At 52.0% G+C, this 18,169-nt stretch overlaps 1 protein-coding gene and 1 non-coding gene across 2 annotated transcripts in view; one reads left to right on the top strand and one right to left on the bottom strand.

The window, feature by feature from the left end:
* Nucleotides 1-1,714: 1,714 nt before the first annotated feature.
* The window catches only part of LRFN2 (leucine rich repeat and fibronectin type III domain containing 2), a 38,618-nt gene continuing 22,163 nt past the window's right edge, over nt 1,715-18,169 (bottom strand). The window contains exon 2 of the mRNA XM_057699956.1: nt 1,715-2,687. Within this exon, the coding sequence (XP_057555939.1) occupies nt 1,715-2,687 (973 nt within the window). The remainder of the gene's footprint in view (nt 2,688-18,169) is intronic.
* Nucleotides 16,840-16,944, top strand: LOC130832201 (U6 spliceosomal RNA). Its single transcript, XR_009048273.1, has one exon. It is a non-coding gene; the product is annotated as a U6 spliceosomal RNA (small nuclear RNA).

Here is an 18,169-nt window from a genome sequence, read left to right as displayed (position 1 = left end):
CTCCAGGTCTGAGCCCATCAGAACGTTTCAGCCCAAAATGGACTCCCCTGTATGCTTTGTAGGCTGTGTGGTCGGCAAGTGGTGGAAGGAGGGAGAACAAGAGACAGAGGCTAGAGATCTATGGTGGAGGCTTGGGAGAGGAAAGAATGAGGTGGGGAGAGGTAGTGTGTTGACAGTGAGGAGAGACCTGGAACAGACAGGGACCAGGAGAGACAGAGATGCAGGAGAAAGTCCTTCAGATGCTTCCAAAGCCTTTTCTCCCCCGCCACACCTCCTCTTCCCCCTCTCGCCACTGTCTGGGAGTGTGGGGGTCATTCCCCAGATGGAAAGGAGCCCCGTGTGCCCCTCTCATCACCATCCTGTCATTTCCATGATGAGTCCTCCTCATGAATGGCATCCATGGAAGGCATCCCCTGTGTCCCCATGTCCCACCCTGAGCACCTTCTTCAGGAACAAACAAGGGACAGACTTTGGACACAGAAACACCCTAGCCATGGTGAAGTCAGGGTGACAGATTTCAAACACCACCCCCAGGAGGTAAGTGGCCTTGGGCCCTGCCCAGACTTGGTCACTAACGCACTATGTGACCTTGGGCAAGTCCCTTAGACTCTAGGGGGAAGGGAAGAGAGGGTTAAGGATGAGATGATCGCGAACACGTCTTCAAGCTTCAAAACCCTACAGTTCATTTAGTCACGAAGAGTCCTTAGTCCTTGGAGCTGGAAGGGAGTTGGAGACTTGGTATAATCCCAGTATCTTATGAATTAGGAGCCTGAGGTCCAAAGAGAGAAAGGGTCCTGCCCACTGTGTTCAGCTGGTTATTCAGTGGTGGCTCTGGAACCCAACCTCAGAGCTTTGGACCCTGTGTCCAGCGCTCCTTCTGCCACCTCACTCTGCTTTCCTTAATTAAGAGAAGCCCTCTTGGCCCCCACATATCCATGGGGACTCCCTATCCCAGCTTCCTAAAAAAGAGGCAAAAATCTCAAAGCAACTCCAAAAGGTAACATCCCTTATGCCCTTGTGTCTCATAAAGCCCTTTTCCCTCTCCCGCACATAGAGTCCTGGAAGTTACCCTTCTGGTTTAAGCTGATGTGATGAGTATTTGAGAAGCAAAGGAAGCTGGGCCAGGGATGGGGGCAGTCACTCATCCCTCCCGAGTGTGGGGACTCTTTAGAATAATGAGGGGTCTGGGCGGGGGACTCCAGTCTTCCCCCAAACAAAGGTGCAACCCACATCATTCCCTGCTCTTCTCAATTGGCAATGATTGCCCACCACCAGGGCTGCTGGGAACCCACTTTCATGTGTAGAGTAAACTCTCTATTATCTGTGTCACTGAAAAGGAGGAGTCTGGGAAGTGGAAGAAATAAATTAAGAAATAAAAACAACACTGGAACCATCAGTAATCCAAAGCCACTTGCTTATAGGCTACATTTGTGATTAGAAAGGCAGGAGCCCCGCCTCTCCAAACACTCAGGGCTCAGTCTGACATTTGAGCGATCAAGTCCGCTTTCCCTGAGCACACCCCGATGGGTGGTGGGGGACGGGCCTGGGAAGGTGGTGTGGGTGGTGTGGTGGGGGGGAGGCCGTTGACAGGGAGACAAAACTGTCCCTGGATGTAAACATCACCATGGAAACTCCACAAAGACTTGCGGGTAAAAGAGGCTTTCCCCTTCTCTCAGCCTAACAGGGTGGGAGGGAGGATGCCCACTCCCCAGGCCTACACCGTGCTCTCCATCACCCACTCGGAGCTGCCAAAAGTTCCCCGGGCCCCGACCAGGTCACTCTCCTCAAAGGGCAAGAGCATGCCATTGACAGAGAGGCTGCGCTTTGTCCAGATGTTCGAGACCCTCTGAGGGGGGCTGTAGCCACCAGGGGCAACCCCTCCTGCGGCTGTGGCCGCAAAGTCCCCCATGTCAAAGGAGTGGCTGCGTTTGGCCTTGCCCTCCAGGGGCAAGGGGAGCAGGCTCCTGGCCCGGGCCGCGGGCGGCCCCAGCAGTGGCTCTCGGTCCGAGGGGTGGCCCCTGGCCGATGTCCCAGACCCTCTCCCGCCTGGAGTCCTGGAGTCCAGCAGCTCCTCCTTTCTCTGACTTTTGAGGTCCAAGGAGGCGAAGGCCCCCATCAGGCGGTCAAGGTTGGGCTTGGGGCGGGGGGCAGGGGGTGGGAGCCTCCAGGGGCCCCGTCCCAGCCCCGCGGCAGCCTCCCCGATGCCCAGGGAGCTGGAGGAAGAGGAGTCGCTGCCTCGGGCCAGGCTGGCGCTGAAGTCCATGAGCTCGTTGCGCACCACCACCTTGGGAGGCCCGGGCGCGGCGGCCCCGCTGGGCGCGCTCCCCAGAGCAGGCGGCTGGGCCCCATTGGTCTGCGAATGCACGTTGCTGACGGCGGCTGCCGGCTTCCCGGAGCCCTCCTGGTTGCAGACCTTGTAGCGCACCATGAGGATGACGATGAAGACCAGCAGCGTGGCCACGATGATGCCGCCGATGACCAGGATCATGGTGCCGCCCAGGACCTGGCTGTGCATCGACTGGCACTGCGGGTAGTCGGCCTTGGTGAAGAACTGGGCGCAGCCCACGATGTTGGTGGCCGTGAGTGTGGTTGCTGTGTCGTCCCACATGGCCAGCACGCACAGGTCGTAGCCAGTCCCTGACACCAGGTTGTTGACCACAAAGGCCTTGTTGGAGGCTGGGATCATCCTGAGGTGCGGGGGGGGTGGGCGGGGATGGTGAGGGACAGTAGGGTGACAGGGGGACAGAGAAGCAGTAGAAAAAAGAGAGAGGGTGACAGAGACAGGAGAGATGGAGAGGGAGAGAGAGACACAGACGCAGGGACACAGAGAGAATGAGGCAGAGCGGAAGAGGGTGACAGGTGGAGAGACAGGAAAAGGGAGAGATACAGGGAGGAGAGGGACCCAGGGAAGAGAACAGAGACAGGTTGGGGAGAAAAGGGAAACGAGAGAGAAAGATTGCAGGGTAGAGGGGGGACGTGTCAGAGACAGGTACACAGAGAAAGAGACATTGGCCATCAGGTGCAGGGAACAACCCAGAAGATGTGGAAATAAAAGAAGGGAATGAGACAGGGGATAGTTGATGGTAGAGATAGTGGAAAGTGGTTAGAGATGGAGGTTCAGAAAAGAAAGGGGAGAGATTCAGCAGAGAGGAGAGAGGAAACACACGGGGAAGGGCAGAGGGAGGGACAGGAGAGGCAGAGAGATTAATTAAAGGTGTGAAGAAGCAAAAACTAAGCAAAAGAGACTCCCCACCTCCCCACTTCTGCTTTGTCTGCTGCACATAGTCTTTAGGTCCTGGGCCGTGGGGATGAGAGTAAGGTCGGCCCTGGCCCCTCAGCACCTGCCCCAAGCTGTGTCCACCTTTTGTCTGTCCTGGGAGATTCCTCAGCATTGACTGAGCCCTCTTCTGAGGCTGGCACTGTAGTGAGTCACAGACAAGGTCCTGTCCTCAGGGGCCAGCTCCATCCTTATCTCCAAATGGCTTTCTCACGCCTCGGGAAGGAGAACGCTTGCTGCTGCAGACTGGGGTCTAAGCAGAAGAAAACTGGAGGCGGGAAGGGGAGTTGTTGCTTGGAGGGGAAGGGCACGGTGCAATGGTGAAGAATGGTGGGCAACTGTTTCTCAAAGGGTCCTCTGTCACTGCCACAGCAGGCCAGAAGCGTCCAAAAACACCAGGGAAAGCATCCCTGGTCGGGGAGGCCTTGACTGGCCCCTCACCTTAAGGGAGGCTCTGCAGGAGCTGCAGTCTCCCCACGCAGGGGCCCATCACTGCAGCCTGGGACCCTCTGCCTGGGAAGCGTGGGTGCAGACTCTCATCTCTAAGGCCCTTGCGCAGGTATCACGCCTTCTGTTGGAAGTTCCTAGAAATGATGCCTGTCTCACCCCATAAACACTCCTGCAGAAATACCCACCTCGGCCTGAAGGGGCCACATCTCTCTCTGCAGGCTTCCCCATCGCCCCCCACTCCCCAAGAGCCCTCCGTTCTCCTGTCCCCTGCTACTCCAGGGCGCCATCCATGCCCGTCAAACCCTCACACCCAGAGCCAGGCGCCTTAATTAAGATCTCAAATATGAAATACTGGAGCCTGAACGCTTCCACCTAGGAAGTACTCACAGAGGATGGGACTGACAGGCAGGTATTGACATGCCGTCAGTGGGCAGCCTGGAGGCTGCTGCCCCCCTCCTTGCTCCAGGCCCGCTCAGCTGCTGGGGAAGCCACACGGAGGAAACTGAGCCCTCTGCCCTTGTCTCCACCCTGGTCCCATGGCTACAGTGCGTGGGGCAGAAGAGGCGGGTGCAGGTGGGGGCCCGGATCCAGCAATGGCCCCACAGGCCAGCCCCTTAGGTCTATCGGTTCCACCTGGGCATCACGGCAATGCTGGGCCCTCACATCACAGTGGAGGACTGGCCAAGGCTCAGAGAGGCTAAGTGATTTGCCTGAGGTCACACAGCTGGGACTGCCAGGATGAGGCACCTGGAGTTTCTAGATCCACAGTCTGGACTTGTCTTTCCACAAACACGGGTGTTTTTCCTCATCTCAGTGAAAACTGCCCCTCCCACCCCCCAGGCCTGTGGCAGGTGAGCCACCCCCTTCCCTGGAGCAACACGCAGAGCCCACTGAAGCTCACACTCCTCCCCCAGCAGGACCTCAGCTCTGCTGCACCGACCGCTATGCAGAGCCCTGGGCTGCACGGGCCCACTTCCTCCCTCCTTGGGAAAGCAATGTGAGTTGAAGGGGCAGGAGGTGTGCACACCCAGAATGGTGACAATAGTAGAGCAAACAATGGCAAGGGTGAACCAGGCTCTGTTTCAGGTGCCCTGCTTCTATCAACTCGCTTAGCTCTATAGCAACTCTTGGAAGCAGCCACTGTCCTGATCCTCATTCTGCAGAGGGATTAAGCAAATGTAACATGGCAGAGCTGGCCTTCACACCCCGGCAGTCTGGCTCCTGACACTCTGACCTGCCTCATTCCGCCACCTCTCTGGGTCATGAGCAGTGGAAAAGCATGTCCATTGAGGAAGGGATGGGCAGGCTGGTTTATTGATCACCTGGTATGTGCCAAGGGTTTCCACACTCAATATTGCATTTAAACTTCACCACAATCCCAGAACACAGGAGATGGACACCAAGCCCAGAAATCATCTCAGTGTTTAGCCATCTTATCCTGGGAAGCAGACCCCGCTATTACCACTACGACTAAGAAGAAGGCTTGCTCCGTGCCAGGATCAGTGAGAGGATTAATTCATTTAATCCAGCAATTGTTGGGAGGTCATTCCTATTGCTGTTGTCTCCATTGTACACATGAGAACTCCACGCACAGAAAGGTTAAGCTGCCTGCCCGAGGGTGCCCAGCTCGTAAGCAGCAGAGCTGGAATCTGAACCAGGCAGTCTGGCCCTAGAGCCTCCACTCCTGATCACTGTGCCGTGCTGCCTCTCAGCCACTGCCCTGTTTTCCTGTTCTCCCTGGGCAACTCTGTGTGGACTCTGCCTGGCCTCTCCCCATCTCCCTTGCTTCCCGAGTCAAGGAAAATCATGATACGATGAAACTGCTGCTGCTAAGGGAGGTGCTTTAGGATGAGGCTGATCCTTGGCAAGCGGCTGGCACCAGGGATGATGGGTCAGGGTGGGAAAAGCCTTGCACTGTAAATGGTCCCATCAGAAACAAGGGCAGATAATAGAGCCTGCTCCCCAGGATTACGAGCAGGAAAGCAGCTCCTGGTTCCTCTGCTGTGTGTGTTGGGGGGGTGGGGGGCGGCGGGGGAAGGGGGACTTATAGGAGAACTAGAACCGGCTGGCTCAAACAGCCTTGGCAGTCAAGTATTCCTTTGCCAATAATAATAATAATAATAATAATAATAACCAGTGTCACCGAGCATAACCTTGTGCTGGGAAGTTTACATGTAGTATCTCATTTAGCCTCCTGACAACCTCCAGAGGAAGTTATTATTATCATTCCCATTTAGGGAAGGAGGAAGCTAAGCAGTTTTCACTTTCCCTTGGGGCAGTGAGACCAGATCCGGATACACTGGGAGTCAAAGCCCACATTCTTCATCATAAGCAAGACCGCTCCCCGCGCCAGGCAGCTGAAAGGATGATCTGCGTGAGAAAGTCATGTGAAACGGGCACTATTCAAACCCTCGTGACAGACCCAAACTCATCTCCTGCCCATGTGGCTCTGACCACCCCGTCATGCTCCCCAACACAACTGACCACTGATCCCCACTTTGAGACAGGCTGGGACCTGGGACCCTTTACTGGAGTGCTTGCGCCTGGACAAACGCCCCCTTGAGCAACAGAATACGAAGAAGCTATAAGGGACTAAAACTAACTGTGTGCCTGCACAGCTGGGGCGAATTATGAACAGCAAGATACAAAAAGGCCAAAACTCAGCTGCCACTTCTGAGGTGCCGGGAGCAAAGCCAGGGTACTGCACATGATCCCTGCACACAGCACCACCCAGGGGGTGGGCAGACCATCCAAGCCACCGCTCGGGCCTGACCCACCAATCTGCCTCTACCCTCACCCCATTTAAGGGATCAGCTTGCCCGCCCCTTTGGGCAGTGAGCAAGGGCACCTGTTACTTGCTTTCCCTGCCTTGTCCTGCAGCACAAGTCCCAGGAAAGCCTTGCCTGAATTTTTTTTCTGGCCTCTTACCAATTTCTACTGATTAAAGAGTCCAAGAACCTGGATCAGTAACACCTTCATTCCTACCCACATCCCACTGGCACTCTGGCTGGCAGGTTCCACCTTCTGAACTTCTCCCTCTTTCCATTGCCACACTCATGCCTTTGCTTGGGCCTCACTACCTCTGGTCTGGATGGATGAAGTGGCCTCCAAACCAGCCTCCCTGCCTCTAGTTTTTTTCCCTTGAAATCCATGCTCAGCACCATCATCTCAAATGCTCCAGCTAAAGCTCAACTTTGGCCGTGTCCCTCAGCCACTGAAACACTCTTAAGGGGCTAGCCATGACCTACAAGGGATATCCAAGCTCCTGTGCTGGGCTCCCAAACCAGGCTTCCCATCACATTCTTGCTCTTCCACCCACACACCCTCAGCGTTGTCCACATCCTTAACACACCTCAGAATTAGTTGGGCCCTTCGGGGCAGAAGGCACATCACAGAGGGATGACGAAAGACTACTTGCAAAGGGACTCATTACAAAGAGGTCGATAGGGGAGGGAGACCAAAGAGCACATTCAATAACCCAGGTCTAGTAGCAGCCAAGCTGTTTCCAGATCCAGGAAGGAGAGAGAATCACGAAGGTTGGTACTACTCAGAGGCTGGCCCACAGGTGGATGCTGGTCTGCGAGCTGTTTGTTCCTGGTCCGTGACCAGACAGCACAGAAATTGAGAATAAGCTTTAAGAAAGTTTTACAGCCATTTGGCAGTGGTTGTGACATTTAAGTGCGTGACCATTTTTTTCTGATAATTTATTTCTATTATATTCTTACAAAAACATTGGTCTGAGAAAAAGAAAGCGAGTCCTTCATCGTAAATAGCTTAAGGAGCATTGATCTACATAGAGCAGGGGTCCTCAGCCTCGGCACTACTGACACTTGGGCTGGATAAGTCTTGGTTGCGCGGCTGTCCTGTGCATCGTACGTGTTCAGCAGCATCCCTGGCCTCTACCCACTGGATGCCAGTACACCTCCCCAGTTGTGACAGCCAAAGATGTCGCCAGGCAAATGTTCTCTGGGGGCAAAATCACTGCTCTGTTGAGACATGTTGGTCTAGAAAATTTGGTTGAGGGACAGAGGCAGCCAGGAACAGCCATACAGGGCAAGGACCAGACAAAGAAGTGCCCTGGCCTCACTCTCTTCCCTCTTTTCAGTCTTCTGCTACTGTTCCCCATGGCTGAACACAACCAAAAGCCAGAGTTCATGGGTGCACAGTGGTTGGCTCCAGGGCACACAGAAGTGGGGAGGAGGGGAAAGTGGATCTGGAGAGGCAAAAAAAAAAAAAAAAGAAAGAAAGAAAAAAGGAAAAAAAAGAAAAAGAAAGAAAAAAGAAAAAAAAAGAAAAAGAAAGAAAAAAGAAAAGAAAACCAAAAAATGGTTTCTGGCACAACCACCGGGTAACAGCCCCCTTTGTGAAAGACTCATCCTGAAATCCTGATAGATTTCTTTCCATCGCATAAACTAGCGACATCTCTTTTAGCACAAAACATGAATTGCTATTTTAAGTTGCTCCAAAGTGTTAAATTTAATTAAGCTCATACGCTCTAAAGCACAATTTAAAACTGCCACCCCAAGCGCTTACCCAGGAAAAAACAAAGTGTTAAGTGGCTGCTTCTGAGTTGCTTTTCTCTCTTTCTTTCTTTTTCTTTCTTTCTTTCTTCCTTTCTTTTTTTCTTTCTTTCTCTTTCTTTCCTTCTTTCTTTCTTTCTTTCTTTCTTTCTTTCTTTCTTTCTTTCTTTCTCTCTCTCTCCTTCCTTCCTTCCTTCCTTCCTTCTTTCTTTCTTTTTCTTTCTTTCTTTCTTTCTTTCTTTCTTTCTTTCTTTCTTTCTTTCTTTCTTTCTTTCTCTCTCTCTCTCTCTTTCTTTCTTTCTTTCTTTCTCTTTCTTTCTTTCCCTTTTTTCTGTCTTTCTCTCTTTCTCTCTCTCTTATCTTTCCTTCCTTCCTTCCTTCTTTTTCCTGTTAATATTCTTTTGGTATTTGTTCATCCAGTTTAACACTAGCAAACAAATCTACTGCTGATTTCTACAGCTAATAGCAAAGGTTTAAGAAGAAATCACACAGGAGCATCCTGGTTATTCTGTGATTGGCTCTCAGATCTTCCCTTTCATCTGCCTGCCCCTGCATGACGAGGAACTACATTTCCCAGGCTCCCTTGTCTGTTCCCAGGCTCCTTTGCTTCCCAGGTAGAATTGGCCACTGGAGGCCCTGGAGGAAGATTGGTGGGTGGGAGGAGGGGAGAAGCCAGGTATTTCTTCCTCTTTTTCTGCTTTAAATGTCTCCCTGCCAGCTCCTGAGCCTCCTCTGTGATCCCAGCTCTGGGGGTTGTAGCTCCTGTCAAGCTGACCTGGATCTTAGGCTTCCATCAAACCATCTCCTCTGTGTACCTCCATCCTTGGGCAAGGTGGGTGGTGGCAGTGGCTTCCTACTGTAGCTCATCTCTGTGATGCCGACCCCTCAGCAATTCCATCACCTGTAACCCAATTCCAGTACCAAATTCCCTCTTAGATGTTGAGTATTCTTTTCTTTTTTTTTCCTGACTCAATCCTAGGTAACAGAAGGACATATACTTTATACAACAAGAAGGAAAAACTTATTTTTTCCTTGCACTTCAGGAAAAAGCTATCATTACTTCATGGTAGCAACAGCACATCTTATCTAGTAGAACCCCAGCTGGAGGAAGCACTTTGCCACCTTCTTGGAATCACTCATCACTCCCCAAATCTACCACCTGATGCCTTTGTGTAGAGCAGCCCCTCTTCCTAGAAACCACTTATCTTTCTTCACCTGGTGACCTCATCCTTCAAGGCCTGACTCAGCGTCATCTCTGACCACACCCCTTGCCTTCCTCTGCTAGATCCCTTCTCTGAAGATGCCTGTGTCTCCCCAGAGGACACGGGCTGTGTCTTCATCTTTGCGTCTCCACTGCCAACCATCATATCTGGCCTTGAGTCACTGCTGAGTAAATATTTACCCTATGGTTGAGCAGTGAATGAAAGAGTGCTTTGTTAAATGTTGAGGCCTGTACAAATGTGAGGGATTCTTAGTTAAATATGATAGCTAATGTCTCTCAGACACTGGCTGGTCCTGAGGGTCCCTCCGGAGAGGCGTTTTTCTATGTCTTTGAAGCACACCCCTGACAATCTTTATGGACTTGCATGTAGATACGTGTTGGGGTGTGTGAGTGCACGTGCATGTGTGTGCATCTGTGTGAGATGATGTGTGGGGGGCATGTCTGCATGTCTATCATTTGAGAGCTGACTATGTGGGTACTTGTAAGCGCGCGTGTGTGTGTTTGCGCATGTATGTGTGTATAGGTGTTCACATATATGCGGTACATGAAGGATCTGGTTCCAGACAATGTTGGTCACTTCTCTGTGCCTCTTCCACCCAGCCCCCCAGAGGCACATGTCTCCTAACACTTCTGCGGGGACTCCCCATGTGACCTCTCCCAGAAACACTTACAGGCCAAATCTGCTCTTTCCTAGCTGCTACCATTGAAGTTACTCTTTGGGGCACCTGAGAATGGGGATGGAAGAGGTACTCAGAATCTCCGCCTGGGAAACTGTGAGCTGACCACTGAAGTCTCCTGTCCCCTTTTGGTGGGCTCACTCCAGACCACATTCCCCCGCCACCTGTGCACTTTGCGGTGCCCGGGTGGCGCGTGCTGGACGTGGAATGTGGCGGCAGCAGGGTGTGCACCTCTGGGTACCTGCCCCACTCTCCTTTCCTTCCGCTGGCTGGACCCTGTGTGTGGTGATCAGCCTCGGCCATGCAGACGACAACCAGGCCCACCCCAGGGCTGGTGGAAACCGGGTGCCTGAGTCTCCACGCGACTCACCCGGTAAACCACCCCGGACTCTCGGGAGAGCGAGAAATCAAATTCCACTGTGTTTGAGCCTTGATGTGTTTGCATCCATTTGCCACAGTGGTTGGCCTCTCCTGACTAATTCAGCCCCTGCAGATAGGTTGAGGTGAACCTGAGGCGTTTGTTATGTGTAGGTGTGTGACAGGTAAAAAGAGGGGTGAGTGTGTATGTGGGTGACTGAGGGGTGTGTGTGTCTTTGTGTAAGAGGAAGAAGCCGGTGCTGGTGTCTATACGAGAAATGTGATTCTTGCCTTCCTGGAGCTGTCAGTAAACACCACCTCTTTTACCTCCAGCCTCTATCCCCCTCAGCTCCCAGCATCACCTCTTTTAGGTGCTCTCCCCCCTTCCCCACCGGCTGCCGGCTGAGCCCCAGCACTAATTTGGAGACGCCACGTCAAGCGGCCCCCACTCTACTTCCCTGGCTCTGCAGCCTCATTACTGGCTCTTCACAGAAATACCAGCCTGCCAACCTCTCTGGCCGGCCATGCCATCTCAGGGCACATGAAAGGGCCTCATTAAACCAAGGCAAGCAGCCTAGCTCCCCAGCCTCTCCCTCTACCTGCCAGCCCCAAAGGGGCCTGTTTGCTTCCCTGCACAACTGCAAGGGAGCAGAGGAGACGTGGCTGGTTCTATCTGGCATATGATTTATTGAGTACGTACTATGAGCCCGGCACTCGACTCGTAGGGTCTCTGATTCTGCTCACTGACTCTTTGAGGTAGGAATAATTATCCCCACACAATAGATGAAGAAACTAAGACTCAGGCAGATGGGTCACCTGCTCAAGTTCACACAGCTGGAAGGTGGCTGAGCCAGCGTTGTAAGCCAGGGCTGCCAGGCCACCGAGCATGACCTCCCTATACTGTATCACCTTGAACTGAATAGAGCAGAATCAGATCATAGCAGGAAGCAAGTCTTAGAGTCAGGCTAATTGTTTGACAGCAATTAAAAAACAAAACCAGAAACATTACTACAAAGGCAGCTAACATTTATTGAACACACTATATGTCAAGCAGTGTCCTGAGTACTCTACCTGTATTAACTAATTTAATCCTTATAGCAACTCTGTGAGGGAGGTTCTATTATTATCCCCATTTTACAGAAGAAGAAATCAAGGCTCAGTGAAGTGAAGTGATTTGCCCAAGATCTCATAGAGAGAACGTTTGTGCCTAGCCAAGATTTGAACCCAGCACTGTCACATTATTTCAATCAATGCTCTTGATAACCCTGGGGAGTACCTTTCATAATTATGCTCCTATTTTAGAGACAGGTATTAACTGAATTACCCTGAGGCCTTATAGCTAATTAGGGGTAGAGATGAGAGTCCCATGAGTGATGAGGGTTGTCTTGCTACTTCTGAATGCTCATGGGAGGTCTGAAGGAAGCGGAAGAGCTGTGTGGATATCTGTGGTCGTTTTCCCACAGAGGGAGCTGCCAGTGCAAAGGCCCTGAGGCAAGTACAGTGAGGAGGCCGGTATGGCCGAAAGAGCATGATGGAAAGGGAGAGCGGTAGGAAATGAAGTCACCAAAGTAGGAGCCAGAAGCCAGGTTCTAGAGGCCTTGCAAATGCACTGTGTCTTGTGTGCCAGCTCTGAGGATTTGCTGGGTGCCAGTGTTGAGAAGGATTCTGAGGCTGTGTTCAAACTCAGTGGAACAGAGTGCTATGGGCCTGGAAGAATTTGCTGTTTCTGGTCTCGGGATCAGAGAGCAGTTAGAGAGAATTACTGGAATTACCAGTGCAAGTGGTAGAATCCCCTCTTCTGGTTTTGGTGCCAGATGCTGGCCTTCCCTGAACGCATGGCCCTGAGTGATAACAGGGGAAGGCCCATGGCTGCTCTTTAGAGCAGGATTACCATAGGGCCTGAGTGACTCGGTGAGGGATCCAAGGATCAAGAGTCTCTCATCAACTTCTGAGAAGCTCCAGGGGTCAGGGGCCAGGCTCTTTTGCTGCCCTACTGCCTCTGCCCCTTCTGAGAACATGGGGCTCCCCTGGGTGCTCTGAGACACTCTGTCTTATTGGCCATGGCTTTGCCCTGTCAGCAAGTAAAGGAGCCACATCCACCGTGGCTGAGCTTCTGAGGCAGAGAACCCCAATATCCATTCCCATAGCCCTCAGGACAGCAGGCAGCAAGGGGATCAAAATGCTTGGTTGCATTGGCCTCTGGATGAACTCTCTTGCTCCCCTCCCCCCACCTCTCCTCTATAAGCAGCCAGAGGGATCCTGTTAAAATCCAGGTCAGATCAAGTCCTTCCTCTGCTCGATTCCCGCCTCACGTAGTCAAGGTCCTGATGTGGCCCACAGACCCCTTGTGATCTACCTCTCACCCCTCTGAGTTCCTCTCCTCCTACTCACTTGGCTCACTCTGGCCTCCCTGCTATTCCTCAGAGTTGCTAAGGGTGCTCCTGCCACAGGGCCTTTGCACTGCCTGTTGCCCGTACCTGGATGCTCTTCCTCCAGATGCCCATGTGCTCTCTGCCTCGCCTCCTTCAGTTCTGCTCCGATGTCACCTCCTCTGACCTCCCCATTTAATATTGCAGCTTCCCCCATCTCTGTCTTGCCCCCTCACCCCCAGCCCCTTACTCTGCTCCATCTTTTCCCATTACACTTTTATTGCCTGACAGACACTATCATTTGCTTCTTTACTAGGCTTCCTATTAGTTTTCTCTCTCTCTCTCCTTCCACTCCCAAGAGCAGGGTTTTTTGTCTGTTTTGTTCCCTGATATTTCCCCAGCCTCTAGAACAACACCTGGCACATAGTAGGCCCTCAAAAACATTTTGCAGGGCAGGTGAATGAAATGAATGTTCTGTACTGGCACTGCCCAATCAATATAGTAGCTATATGTGGCTTTTTAAATTGAACTTTAAACTAATTGAACATAAATGAAATTAAAAATTCAGTTCCTCAGTCACCCTAGGCACATTTCAAGGGCTCAATAGTCACGTGTGGCCAGTGGCTGCCACACTGGACAGCGCAGCTGGGGGCAGCCCACCATCTCAGAGTTCTGGCCGGGGCTCTCGTTATGCCCTCCGGCAGGTGGTAAGGATCCTGCCACTTCCTGTGTGAGCCCTGGTGCCCCAAACAGATGGGCCAGGCTGGGGAGGATTGTCCAGCTCAGGGACAGCTCCCGCACCAGGACAACTGGTCTTAAAGGCCTATATCCAGACCTCGGAGCTCTCTGTCTCCCCAGGCATTCTCTCAGTGACTCTCAAGAGCTTCATCCCTTCTTTTTGGTTCTTCCAGCTTCCCTCAACTCCTGGGACTTCTAAGTTCAGGGGGGTCTCTCTGGGGTTCCCCCAAGCCTGACTCAGGCTCATCTGTGCCCCCCCCCCCCCGCCCCCGGGAGTGCTCTGACACTCTGCCTCCCACTCAGCCTATGGTCCAACTCCATCCCAAGCAGCCTCCCTTTACCCACGGTCCACAGGCTGGGCTGGTCCCGGGCCAAACTGAGGCTGTGGGCCCCTCTGGTCCCCCATCATACCCTTGTTTCTGCTTTTCCACTTCCCATTTGCTGGTTATCCTTGTATTTCTGTTTTGTAAGTCTCTTTTAAGAAAAATCCCTGATAAATCCAATCACCATGATGAATGTCACCCCCTCAGGAATACCGACCATTAGAAAGAGAGGTGGCAGAGGGCAGTGATGAGGAGCACAGACGAGCTGGATTGCCGGGGTCAAGTGCTGGTTCTGCCTCTTCGTAGCTGTAATCACTTACCATGGGCCATTCCTTTACCTGTCTGCGCCTTACTTTCCTAGAAATATCCCATTTCTGTAAAGTGGGGCGTTTATAACCTCTGCTCTATAAGGTTGTTCTGAGGTTTGAATGAATCATGAGTCAATAGGAACCCAGGTCAGCATCCGACACACAGTGAGCTCCACTGGAGGGTTTGTTATATAAAGGATTGCGTGATGCTGCACTAAACGTAATGTATCTCTGACAGTGGAAATCCAGGTGTCGAGGGTTTGTGGCTGGAAAATCTCATGCAAGCTAGACCCTGGGAGATGTGGGCAGCGCCTGAGCTGACAGCAGACATCATGGCTTCGATACTCAAAGCAGCAGGACATGTTTCCTGCCTGCATGTAATTCCAAAAGTCTTTTTCAGAAGATATGTGGTGATGGTGTTAGTTCAGCCCTGGCTGAGTAATTGAAGGGATTACTGGAAATTCAACCAAAGTGAGCCAAGCCCCAGCAGGCTGCCTCTTCACCCATCTCCCCAGAGTAAGGGGAGTAAGGGCTTACCTAGTGACAGCTGAGGATCTGACCTGGGGAGGCCCTGCCTTTGCACCCTGACTCGGGAAGTGTAACAGATATAGCTGCCTGGCAAGGGTTTGGAAAATCACCAGCCCATGTGTTTGGCTGAGATGACAGTGTCGGGGGGTAAGATCTTCCCTGATCCATGGTGCTGCTTCATCGAGCGGGTAAAGCCGGGAGATCAGAGTGCAAGCCTGGGACTGGACCATCAGGGTTCAAACCCAGCCATCACTTACCGGCTGTGTGACCTTAGGCAAGCCACTTAACCTCTCTGAAAAGGGGGACAGATGATAGGGCATCTGTCCTAACCCTCCCTGGGTTGCTATGAGGACAAAATCAGTCAGTGCCTGTAATTGAAACCATGCCCACTCCATCATGAGCTTAGTGTATGCTAGTGATTCTGACTAAGGGAGTCATCTGGTACCAACAAGGACAGAGATGAATCCCGCAGCATGAAGTTAGATTAAATATCGTCTCGTGAGGCAGGTGCACAGCCCAGCTCAGGGGCAGCCAGCTGAGCTCTGGCAGTCTGTCTCTGCCGCTGGCCCCAGCCTGCCCTCCAGCCCAGCACTTCTCTGGCTGACCCACCAAGATGCTGCTGGCTCTTTCTAGTTATCCCTCTGGCATCTCCTCTCACTGATCACAGCAAGGCCGGGTTGAGAGGGTCCATGGACCCCTCTGGCTGTCAGTGCGCTCCACTCACACAGCTCCAGGGACACGCCAGTCAGCCCCCCCACCCCCCGCCACCCCCCGCCCCCCACCAGGTTTAACGCAACTCCGAGCAGCTCAGAATCCCTGCTCATGTCGCCATGGTCTGACAGCTGCCTCTTGGTCCCACTGGCCCCAGTTCACCCCCACAGGGACACCCAGGACAAGGTGTTTCTTTCTTGTACACATGTCAGTGCTTCCCAAATTGTGCAGCAGCTCCCTCGCCCCACCTGGGGTTTCTACTTCTCCAGAGTGAACATTTCCACTCCTTCCCACCACCTCCTCGGGACATGCTTTCCAGCTTGCATCCCAGCTGCTCCCCTCTGATCACACGCCAATCTGTCTTTGGCCCTCCTCTGTGTGTATGGATGGTGGAGGGGGCTTCTGAATCATAGAACAGAGCCATGTCCCCCTAATCAGACATCCTACTTCTCCTGAGTACCCCCCCCCCCCAAGACAACACTGGACCTTCTGGAAGCTGCGTGGCCTCAGGGGCTCACACGGAGCAGGTGGTTAATGGAAACGTCCTGTGATTCCCCCAGGGCTGCGATTAGGCCAAGTTGCTCCCGTTCTTTTCCCTAAAGCAATGTTTCTACCATTGCAGGCTGAGCTGACCCAGGCGAGGTCCTCAGCCCACGTCAGGCCTCTCTCTACCTCTGTCTCTCTGTATCTTTATCTCTCTCTCTGTTTCTCCTCATCCGAGTTTCTATGGATGTGGAACTCTTCTCTGCATTTAGTTGTCCTTAGCTCCCAACCCCCAAGGACTGAGTCAACACATCTCAGGAAAAAAGATGTGGGCTTTGGAATCTGGCAGAAGTCTCTCTTTGAAGGCTGGTTCTGCCCCGACCAGTGGTGTGGCTCGGGGGATGATCATTTTTCCGTCTCTCTGAACCTCAATTTGTTCACATGTGAAAACAACAACCTCCTCTGCTGAGTGTGAGATGTTAAGTGTGCTGGGGAAAACATGACTGGCCCTCGTCTCCCTCCCCAGGGCCATCCGGTACCCCAACAACGACGATGACGACGGTGATGATCATTGCCATTTATCTCCTCAAGGAGCTGAGAAAAGCTTTCTCAATAGCAACTCATCACTTACAGAAGAAACGCAGAAGGTGTCAGACCAATTACACCTCGTTGTAAACACAGGAGTGAACAAAATGAAGATTCCCGACCAGCCGCCTCCAAATGCACTAGAATAACCTGCAGACGCCAAGTCAGTGCCACGCAGTGATATACCTGATCAGACAACTCTGCCCAGCTAGCAGATCCATAGTTTCCTGGGGGCACCATGCAGCGGCAAAGTCACTTGTGGCACAAACTCCCTAAAACTGCTATGACAGTGCTCACTTCAGCTGAGTGTATACTTAAATTGGAACAATGGAGAAGAGATTAGTATGGTCCTTGCACAAGGATGACATGCAAATTCATGAAGCATTTCATATTTTTACAAAATTTGACACATGTTACAGCTTGGATGAATCGTGAGGACATTATGCTAAGTGAAATAAGCCAGATGCGAAAGGACAAATACTGTGTGTTTGCCCTTATATGAGGTACCTAGAGCGGTCAAATCTACAGACTGCAAATAGAAGTGTTTGCCAGGGGGAGGAGGAAATGAGGAGTTAGTATCAGATGGGTACAGAGTGTCAGTTTGGGGTGATGAAAAAATTGTGAAGATGGATGATGGTGATGGGTGCACAAAAATGTGACTATACTTACAGCCCCTGCACTGCACACTCAAAAATGGTAAATTTTCTGTTATGTATACTTCAGCACAATTACAAAAGGCGGCCAAAAAGATGCTATCACAAATTCTGCAAGGTGGGCAGGAAGAGGAGAGTTTGTTGGAAACATCTGTTACTTCAGTGTGGCTGACGCACACTCGGGGGCAGTCCCCACTGGCAGCCACCTCGTGGTTCTGTTATCGCCTGGCTGGTTAGCCGAGTCAGATCTGGGGAGTGCACAGGGTGGGCAGAGCGGCCCCCCGGCCATCTGCTTGCTCTTCTACATCTGTCCTGCTGTTGAAGAACAAGGCAGCTCCAGAGCAGAACTTGGCACACACCACACGCACGCGAAGAGGTTGCAGAAGGAAAAGCATGAGGTGCCCAGCACCCGCTGTGCTGTCCGCTGGGTCTGGGCTCAGAACTCACTCTGCCAATGGCTAGTTGCGGGACCTGAGGCAGCTTATCTCACCCTCTCTGTCTTAGTTAAATAAAATGCTAATACCTTCTTTGTAGGAATATTGTCAGGATTAAATGAGGTAAAATGTGTCAAACATTTGGCATGACTCCTGGCAATTAATCAGCAAACAGCAGGCTTTTTTGAATGACAATGGTGATGTCAGTGATGATCCTTGATAGAAAAACTCAAGTCCTCAGTCATTTCATGGATGGGTTTTGGGGCCCTGCCTTTTCCCCCAATTCTAATCCCCTCCCTCTGTCAGATCAGAACCTCCTTGAAGAAGGGAACTGTATCACCCCCAGGTCAGTTTGTGCTATGGTGAAAAAAGCTTACTGACTGTGCAATGGAGGTAAGTCACTTCACATCTCTGAGCCTCACTCAGTTTTCTTGCCTGCAAAATGGGTTAACAGTATTGATCCTACGGAATCTTTGTGAAACTTAAATACAGTGATATTTGTTTAATACTGAGCACAGTGCAAAGGATATATTT

This window comes from Hippopotamus amphibius, chromosome 11, assembly GCF_030028045.1.
Source record: "Hippopotamus amphibius kiboko isolate mHipAmp2 chromosome 11, mHipAmp2.hap2, whole genome shotgun sequence".
NCBI classification, from domain to species: Eukaryota; Metazoa; Chordata; class Mammalia; order Artiodactyla; family Hippopotamidae; genus Hippopotamus; species Hippopotamus amphibius.
Note: the sequence above shows the minus strand (reverse complement) of the source record. Positions and strands in the feature narration are given on the sequence as shown.